The sequence below is a fragment of the Pollachius pollachius genome (genome assembly GCF_949987615.1).
Source record: "Pollachius pollachius genome assembly, chromosome: 4".
Lineage (NCBI taxonomy): Eukaryota > Metazoa > Chordata > Actinopteri > Gadiformes > Gadidae > Pollachius > Pollachius pollachius.
In genome coordinates, this window is record NC_136937.1 from 28323035 (window position 1) to 28333642 (window position 10608).

General features: G+C 43.4%; 1 protein-coding gene across 1 annotated transcript; it reads left to right on the forward strand.

The window, feature by feature from the left end:
- Positions 1-615: 615 nt before the first annotated feature.
- On the forward strand, positions 616-7561 carry LOC307074245 (uncharacterized protein; the record flags this gene model as incomplete). Its single annotated transcript, XM_079734263.1, has 6 exons — positions 616-667; positions 2720-2983; positions 3557-3637; positions 3922-3981; positions 4316-4375; positions 4794-7561. The coding sequence occupies 6 exons, from the start codon at positions 616-618 to the stop codon at positions 4823-4825; spliced, it is 549 nt and encodes a 182-aa protein (XP_079590389.1). The 3' UTR covers positions 4826-7561.
- Positions 7562-10608: the final 3047 nt, after the last annotated feature.

The window sequence follows — 10608 nt, forward strand, 5'->3', positions numbered from 1 at the left end:
ACTGATGCCTCAGTAGTTGTCTGGCTTTGAGAGATCTCCAGATTTAGTACTGGGATGATATTGGAAAGAGACCACATATGCTTGATGTTTTCCATCAGAGCTAGGTTGCAGAACTCCAGGATGATGTCGTCGAGGTTGCAGTTTTTAAGGACCTCTGGGGGAATGCCGTCTGGCCCTGCACTTTTCCCTTGCTTCAGGGTGGATTTTACTGCTGCAAGCTCGCTAATTGTAAAGGGGCCATCGTCAATTTTGAGATCTCTTAGGACTGCCGATATTTCTGCCTCAGCTCCATCCACTCTCGGGTGGTTGCCGAGGAGATCACGGAAGTGGGTGAACCAGGTGGTCACTCTATCCTCTGGGCTGCAGCCTGCTACCTGTCCCTCCTTCGACCTCTTGCGCCCACTCATCTCATTGATGACCCTCCATGACTCCCCATACCGTTGTTCCCCCTGCGCTGCCTCCACTCTCTGTACCTTCTCCGTCAGCTCCTCCCCTTTGATCTTGTCGTACGTATTGAAGAGTCTTTGTTTGGCCTTGTTCAATACTCCATGTCTCTCGGTGGTCCGTTCGCGGTCAAAGCTTTGTCGCACCTCCTCCACCATTGCACGTGCCTGCATGACCTCTGGATGTCTAGACCTTGGGGAGATTCTGATCCTCTCCTTCTTCGGTACGCACTCCCTGGTTGCTTACACATTTGCTGCAACAAACCGCTCATACACTGTGCTAGGCCCTTCCTCAGTATCCAGCAGTTGGAAGCGGTTCCTCACTTCAACTGTGTAGGAGGCTTGGAGGTCGGGGCTTCCCGAAAAGGTCTTCCAGTCATGGTGGATCTTTGGGCAAGGCTTGGGGACCCTCAGGCTCAGTCGCACCCTCATGGAAACCACTCTGTGGTCTGAGCCAACAGAGTCACACGTGCTGTATGGCTCTGCGTTCAGGATCGAAGTCCTCCACTTGCGCCTTACCAGTATGTAGTCTAGCTGACGTAGCATACCAGAAGCCCAGTCCTGGAAGGTCCATCTCTTGCCCATTCTCTTCCGGAACAAGGTGTTTGCAGCTAGTAGGTCGTGTTCCGTTATTAGGGCAGCAAGTTGTTCACCGTTGCGGTTAGTGCTTTCATGATATGTGATGGGTGCATCCCGTTGAGGTCCCCCAGAATTGCTAGGAAGGTGTGAGCCGGAACATCCCGGAGTGCTGTTCTAAGGTCCCCATAGAACTCTTCCACTTTCTCGACTGGCGCTACATTGATAGGTGAGGACACTACCATGATGGTTGTAGATGGATTGGCGTTGACCTTAGATAGAAAGAAACCAGTCGCCCTCCAACACACTCCCCTCTGCGATAAGGTCTGCGATAAGGATCCTGTCGGTGTGCTGGTGCACCCTACGGAGAGCCTTTCGTGCTCGAGGACTTAGCAGTAGCCCCACACCTCCCATTGCAGCCCGGGCCTCGTTTCGCCATGCTGATGAGATGATGAACAAGTAACTCCTCACTTTGCAGTACAAAATATGGTCCTGTTCATATACTCTCCTGTGCTCCTGGACTCCCAGGATTTCCACTCCCCTTTTCTCGGCACAGTGTGCTAGCTCTGCCAGCATTGCTTCTTCTCTCACTGTGTTTGCGTTGAAGGTTCCCATTATAAGTGGTCTCCGACAACGCAGGAGTGTGTTAGATGGGTCACTGTGTTCAGACTGAACCCTCCCTTTCAGTTTTGGGTCCTGACGTCATACTGCCCCACATGGGGGGGGAATCAGCTCCTCCATCTGCCAGGTGATTCCTGCGGACTCCCGCCACTGGAAGAATAGGATTTGCGATGATTGGATTCTTTACAATGTGCATAATATGGGGCTGTGGGGCACAAGTCCTCATAGCTAAACTGAACTCGCTTTTAAAGTACTATGAACCAATCTTAGTCAGACACCTCACCTAAGACCACTTTGCCTTGGGAGACCCTACCAGGAGCACTAGGCTACAGACAGCACAGCCCTCAGGTTCATAGGGGCACACAAACCTCTCCACCACAATAAGGTGACAGTTCCCGGAATCATATAAACTATATTAATTATGAATTCCAAAACTTTCCTCCTTGAACGGAACTCTGTTGCATTCGGTAATCGACTTGAATGGCCTTCCTGTAAACATGGGCTTACCGGTAATGCATAGACTTATAAAAAATAATGGTTTAATAAACTCTTGGTTCGCTAGCTACGTTGTTGGTGCTTCGTTTTATGCGACGGGACTACTGCAGAGGTTTGGTGCTATTCTGAGCAATATTAGTGGTGCTCCGGGCAAGATCGATAGTGGTTGATCAATGAAATCAACAGCTTATTTTACCGGTTTTCATGCAGAAATAGACCCTGGGTTAAATTTTCGCCGGACTAACACTTGAAGGAAACATGAAATAGCCTAAAGAAATTGGCAAAACTAATGGCCTTGGGCATTAGAGTAATAAAACAAATCGGCCCATATCTTACGGCTGGATTGCATTGCCAGTGCCGGGATATTTGGACGAAAGTTAACCTAACCTTTACCATCAGTTCGCATATAGGCAAATATATGAAAAGTGACAGGGCTCTAGACTGCAGGCAAACAGACAGATTTACGCACTGGCAAGAAAATGACCACCTATGCAATACATTATTTTTTAGAATTTAAATGAAAAAGTTGGGTGCAGCAGATGGAAGACCTCATCTCTGTTCTTGTGTTCTTTTCACCTGACCAGAGCCCCCTCCGACGCCCAGTATAAAGACCCAGCTGCTGGTGTGTGAGTTCACTTGTGCTCTGAAGTGTACCGCGGACACCCAGGATCTGGGACCGGTCTCCTACGAATGGAAGAAAGACGAAGGAGAGTGGACCGAGGGTGACGAGCTGAAGAATATCAGCAGTTCTGACACCCCTGAGAAGTTCTTCTGCAGGCTGAAGACCAGTGTGATGACCAGCAACAGCAGCCTGCCCATGGAAAATCCACTCTATAAACCAGTACCAGGTATGTCACCGCTGAATGGTCGTATGAAGGTCATTTTGTTGCGGAGGCTTTAATTTGTAGAATAGTATTTGGGAAGTTGTAAGTTTGACCTTTGCAACAAATAGGATAAGATTGGATCGGAGAGGTTTAGTGCATTTGTTTTTTAATAGTGTAGGCATTGTGTACGCAATGTCTAGCAAACATTATCACTTTTCCAATAGGTTAATAAAACAGGCGGTTTCTTTTTCTCTTTTAGGCCGAACCCTAGCCTGTTCACCTCATACATCCAAACTCTCAGTATAATACAAAATGAGAGCCAAATTATAGGCTTGACTAACGTGAGAAGTCTTGATTATAGTAGCCTTCTTCTACCTGACTATGAACGCCAACCTCCGTCTTGATTTTAATGATCCGTTTTAATTTGCCAGTTGGGTCGGTCAGTTGTGACAGTCGGTTAGGAACCAGTGAAATGATCCATCTGTGTGTGTTGTTTCATACCCCTCAGGTTGAGACAAATTAATAACATTGTGTGTGTTAGCATGTTGATGCCATGATGGTACCTTTTATGTTTATTTCCAATTCCTCTCCTTGCAGGTGTTGGGAAGATTTTCGGAATAATTATTGCCATAATATGCATTGTTGCTCTAATGGCAGTAATTGCTCTGGTGAAGTGTCGTAAGTATCCATTCAATCACCGTTTTCTCTCTTTTTACTCTCACTATCTCTAGGTCTCACTCAATTTATAGAGATATATTCTAGATCTATATCGATAGACCGATAGCTCTATATATTTATATATATATAAACATACTGATGAAAACATAGCAAAAATAGAATAACTACATGGAGGGACGGCATGGCTGTTCAATGGATAGGCTTACAATATTTGACCACGACAGGTTACACAAACTGGAATACTAGTGTCCCCAATGTTAACCTAGCCTTTATTCCTGATCCAGGTCCGAGCCATCCACTTTCTATGTTAATCCTCCAGAATGATTTTCTGAAGAATTGCAAGTGTGAGTATTCTTTTGGCCAAATGCCCCCCCCCCCCCCCCCCCCCCCCATACATATCTGAGCTATGGAAGATCATTTGCGACTTGCATTTACTTTAAATTACCTCATTCTCCAGTGGTTTTTCAAAGCCGAATTCCAAGTTGTCTTTTTTTATGATTCAGCATATGTACAGTATGTGATATATAGAGCACCCCCAACCGTACAGCATCAGACTGGTGTTAAGCTACACAAGCTGGCTGAATCCCTTTAGTTTAAAAAGTCGCCCGTTGGCAAAGTTCAGTTCATCCCAGGGCCTGTTTAACATGGGCTTTTGTTCATTACGTTGTTTCTCCTCAGTTTGTAACCAGCAACCAGCCCAATCAGCCCCACAAGCCGATCCAGAACCAGCAATCGCAGGTGAGTCACCATGGTTACCAAGAAAAAAGTGAAATGCTTGAAAGATGACTGATTATAAACTGTAGACCATAGGTACATATTGTTGAAATATCATTATACTGTTGCCATAATGTAATATTTTTCTGTTTAAATTTTCATTAAAGAGGGCATAGCGGAGGTGACCAGGCGAAACTTTGTTTAATATTCCACATTCAATTGGCGATATAATAGCGTATAACTAAATCGTGTGATGTGTATTCCCAAATACGAAACTAGCTTTACTAGCCAACTCAGGAATTTGACTGAGGAAAAAGTTCAGCATTCTGTTTACTTAATCTATTGAAAAAAATACAAAATATATATGTATGCCGTAAGCCTTTTCCATAGCAACAGTAACCCACTTAAGATGTTATTCATGCCCTTCCATGTTTGTTTCCAGAAGGCGTGTTTCCTGCCTCAACCACTTTGTGAGTCTCTGGGATCATGACATTAGAAACAATCAAGAACAGTAAAAAAACCTATTGAACTATTGTTTAAATTATTTTTCTCATTTATCATAAGCATTTATCTTGCTATCCATCAGGAAAAAAGCCCACCACAAACCATGTAGCGCTAGCTCCAAACTGCGCTGTAATGGCGACCCAAAAACAATCGTTACCATGGCAACATGCACAAACAAACTCTAGCCACTCAACCCAGGCCGAGGGCTGAGTGGATCTACTGGTAGCTGGCACAGAACCCACCCACGACCCAAATGGACCATCCATACATAAATTTGATCATTAAACAAGACATGCTAATAGGGGCTAGGCCTGAGTTAATATACTTCCTTTATAATGTGTTTTAAATCCATCTCTCGAAAGCACCTTTTTCAGGTCACAAAAGCTTCATGCCAGTGTGTACCAGCACCATGCCAGCACAGTTCTGCCAGAAAAACACACAATGTGGACACAGGCCCCCTAACTAGGACACTCTACGCATCAAGTTGAAATTGCCAATAGATTGGCGAAGTCACACCCCTTCCAGTAGAGCCCATGGGACCTATGAGATCGAAAAATATGAATGGGTTTCAATGGAGAGAAATTCATTATTTTATGGTCCCAGTCTTTATATGCCCTAGATTACACATATGTTTATGGATTTAAATTATAATTTTTCATGCAAAGAAAACCAAAAAAATTCACAAGGAAGTTTGATAATGTTAGGTTTTGTGTGAGGCCGCTTTGTAAACTACAGCTCTTCGCTGCTCTCGACGCAAATAATATACGTGACCACCCGCACTTGGAACACATGTCGACTTCTCTGCTCCACTTCACGGCTTTTTTCCAAGGGCAGAATAAAAGCATTGAAAGAGGTGAAAACCATTATAAGTCGGGGCATGTGGAGAGTTTCAGTTATGCCGATGGGGAGATTGTCGGTCTTGTCCACGCCTGACGTCACATACGAGACATGTAGTCTTTCTCATTGTGTTTTCTCTACAGCCTTTACCTAAACAATTGCAAAATAAACGGTCAAACTCTTGACATGAAATATTATCATTTAAATCCATAAACAACATATGTGTAATCAGGGGCATATAAAGACTGGGACCAGAAAATAATTACTTTCTCTCCATTGAAACCCATTCATTTTTTCGATCTCATAGGTCCCATGGGCTCTACCGGAAAGGGGCGTGACTTCGCCACTCTATGTAAGCCGTTTCAAAACAATCCTTTATTGACATCACAGGTGAGGGTGTATGATGGACGGATCAACTAGCTTTTTATGGGGAGAGAAGCAACGGTGGTGGACCTTACTAAACGCCCTATCCATTGTATCGGTCTGTAAAATGCTAATAATATCAAATCAAATGTATTTATTAAGCACATTTAATAACAAGGTGGGGGGGGGGGGGATCTTATGCTTTATTTATTTATTTATTTTATATTGCACACCGTTTTTTGTTTTTTTTACTGCAGTATGAAATAAATGAACTAATGCCTGTATGTGTGTGGGATTGCAGTAACTTGGCTGGATTTACATGCAGCGTAAGGGTAATTGTAGTGGGTCAAGGAGCCCATTTTATTAGGGCACCAATCTGGGGCAAACCACAGAGGCATATAAACCGTTTTGCTTCAGCCACTTAACGTGCGCCCGGTGTCACAAAAAGAATACCCCCAATGATCGATGATCGTTAAGTTTTAAGCTTGGGCACATATATGCCACCGACGGGCTCAGATTATATTTTATTATTCCAATATAAATTGTGTCATTCCAGAAAATCCATGATCGTTAGCCTCATAGCATAATTTCGAAAGTTATATTTTGGCCAAATTGTGATATCTAACCTAACTCTACCCTCCTAACGCTGATGAATCACTGTGCCCCATTGGCTATATCCAAAGCCAATCAGAGTGTTTTTAACATTCCATAATCACTATCGGCACAAGTCATCTAATTGACCTGGGGATTTTTGACGCTAAATACAAGATGAACCTTAAAATATGACTTAGGCAATTATGCTATGAGGCTAACAACATATAAAACTTGTTTCTGTACCTTTTGCTTAATCTGGTCTGTTTGTTGTTGTTCCCTGCGCCCATATTTAGTGCTCTGTAAGACTTGCCTATGTACAAAAATAGCCAGGAAACCACACCGTAACCACACCGCAAACTACAGGCAGGTTTATGTAATGAGCTCCATCCGGCTCATCTGGGTCAATATGGGCCGTCTATGGACTGAATGGATGCGAGGTGAACGTGAGATTCACACACTAATAATTAATAAAATAAGCTTGTTGAACGTTGTTGTAATTTTATAACTTTACTGTACACATTAGGGTGTGTGCCGATAAGTCAATTGGCTGTTTTTTTTTTGTTATTTAGCAGGTGCTAATACATTTTGACGTGGTTGTGGGCAATATGATGTGTGCCTCGTGTGTGTGTTTCATGTGTGTGTTTGTGTGAGTGTGAGTGTGAGAGAGAGAGTGTTTCAATAAAGTAAACTCTCAGGTTGGTGCGGAGTACGCGCCCCCTCTCCCCCCACCCCCCCGCTGTTGCCAAGTCACGTATTGTTTGTGAGAGGATGTGGACAGAGTGTCACAAAACCAAAATCAGGTGACATCCTCGATTTGCAGAAAGACACCAGACTATGGAGAACATCTAATGGTGGGCAGAACGGTGATGTAGAAGCTCATTATGGACTTATATGGCCAAAAGTGTTTGATATTTGCTCCACTTGCTAAATTTGTTATTTCATGCTTAAAAATTATGATTAATAATAAATTTAATTAATATCGCTAAGCTTAAAAGGTCCGAATTCTCATGCATATGAAATACTTATTCACTACAGGTTATGGCATGATATTTTTGTGCTTATTTCAAACGTGAAGTCATATTCTCAAGGCCGTGCTGGCACCACATCTATGGGGGTAAAAGGCATGATGCTAGACCGGCGAGATTTGAACCCCGGTCGCTGACGTTCGGGTCTTATACTAATCCACTTCCCCGCTACCTCTCAGCGGTTGAAAACATAGGCCAAACATTTCTTACATAGGGTGTGTTTAAAGTGAATTCCCTAAATTATAGAATAAGGCAGGTTGGATGTTGCTTATGCATTTTGAAATCATCATCACTCTGTTTGGATTAATGGTTAACAATTCTGCATTTGTCATAGTTATTTTATAGACGATATGCAGGATCTTTTCACTTTACGAATTTACACTATTGGCTGTTTTTTGCCAGCATGCCTCCCTAGCCTTATTATGTGCAACTGTGTTGCCCCTAGCTGTTTTCTGACTTTTTGACTCCTCATAGGAATTCATTATGACTATCTGTTCCTTTTGAGTGAATTAGACTGCTCTTGATCTATCCAGTTTGTAAAGGTGAGTAAAATGACGCGATAAACGCCCCTTTCACGTGACGTGCATTGAACCTAAAGCGGAAAACCTGGCTTGACTAATCAAATCCTAAGTGAGCGTTGTAGTACCATTTAACTCTGATCACGAGTTGCGTCCTCGAAATATGATGGCGGGAATAATCAAAATAACGAAAATAACAGTTAGGTATATACTTGATAGCAAGTATAACCTTTTTAAAACCTTTGCCTCGTTGAAAGGAAATAGACTTTATTTCCTTCTTCGTTTAATTGCATTGAAATACATCCATCCCTCCAACCTCTCCAGAAAGAGTAAAGTCTGTGACACCGTGGACTTAAGGGATCAAGAATGAACAATGAAAGGCATAATGAGATGGACGACCAAAAATGATTAAAAAAGACATGGTTATTCACGAAAAATAATTAAAGAATTAAACAATTGTCCTGTCAAGTCTAAGCAAATACAACATTAAAGACTTAATTTTCCAACATGGGAGGAACACAAGCCACCACCCTTCTGTTTAAAGTGTTGTGCAGAACAAGGAAGTGTGTCATCATTCAAATACTTTCTAACTCAGGACTCCATCAAAACGGTAGGTCGAAGAATACTTTGTCTTGATACATACTTGAAAGATTGATACATTTGCTCCTGGGTGGGATTATTCCACCATTTCTTCACTTTATATTCAGGTGTTCAGGAGTGTAAGACTCTCATTTCATACAGTTCACACTTTCTGCTTTACAAACAGTGAGTTTCAGGTTAGAGTTTGTCGCCAACCTTTAGCTAGGCTAGGTAGGCGTAGTGCCCCATGCGGGCACCATGATGGAACACAAGGGGACGGTGGGGTCCGACTCAGAGGGCCGAGCACCCAAAGGTGCTGGAGCCACGCTGGCCGTCACGTATGAAGTAGGGCTGGGCGATTAATCGAATTTTGATCACGATTTCGATTCTTGGGTCAAACGATCTCCAAATTAATAAAATCCAGTTGAAACGATTCTTTTGGAATTTTCCGTTTTCCGTTTTGAGACGCGCATGCGCAATTCAGTCCCTCCCCCAGAGCGTTCAACGCGGCCCCGTAAGCTTTGTGTGTGTGGTGACCTAACTGAAAAAACAGCGCGAACGAGATGGCAGAGGGAAGAAGGCCGCGTTTACTCGACAAAAAGGGTAGAACGAGTTCTATAATATGGCAACACTGCGGATTCGAAGAAGCCGACGAGGCACAGGCCCACACAATGTGCAAAATCTGCTACAATGTTGTATCCGCACCCCTTGGAAACACGACAAACTTGTATAATCACCTAAGACGCAATCACAAAGTCACTTACGAAAGACCCCAACCCCGACGACAGCAGGACAGATAGGCACACGAAAATCACAGCTGCCATCGGGTATTTTTTAGCTAAAGATATGCACCCTATTAGTAAAGTCGAGGGCGAGGGTTTCAAGAAGCTAATCCAAACTTTGGACAAACGGTATGCGTTGCCGTCTCGGCATCATTTCAGCAGAGTGGTTCTGCCAAATATGTACGAGGAATGTCGAAAAGAAGTTGAAGAAGTGTCTACAGCGGACTACTTCGCAGCGACGACAGATCTATGGTCAAGCCGCAGGATGGAGCCATATGTTAGCCTGACCGTGCACTTCATTGATACCGAATTTACTTTGAGAGTGAGATGTCTCCAAACAGCGTTCATGCCCGAAGACCATACTGGACGCAACATCGCCCATGGACTGAGGGAAGCTCTGGTGGAATGGGGATTAAATGAGGGAAAGCTCATCTGTGTCACCACAGACAATGCCGCTAACATTATGTTGGCGGCGGAGGTCAATGGATGGCTGAGGCTCCAATGCTTTGGGCACAGACTGCACCTAGCCATAGGTGAGTATAGGCTACAATTAAGTCCAAAACACACCGCCGCCGAACGGTGCGCGTCATAACAGCTGCCCCTATTATTTTCTATGTACACTCCCACACCGGCGCTATATTTGTTTACAAAAAGCGATGACGGTTATAAGTGATGATACTCAGCTCAGTGAACCGGATAACAAAATAATTAAATGATTATGACAATATCATTGGCCATATCATGCCACTGCCCCTTTTTCATACTATGCCATCATAGCCTACTAAATATATTATGTTATATGCCTATAATTTAATATTTTATTCATCTCAGCGCAAGCTTAACTCACAAACTTTGCTTGGAAACATTACCTTGGCTGTGTATCAATGTGTGGCAGAGATGTAGAACAGCCCAGAACTGCATTCATTATCTCTCAGCAAATTATCTATGATGGCAGTTGTCATGTTTTTCATGAAAAGGGATCTGTTTCAAACAGAATGACTTCCCAGGTGTAGTGTAGTCCCATTACTAGCCAAATAATAGCATGCTTGCGCTTC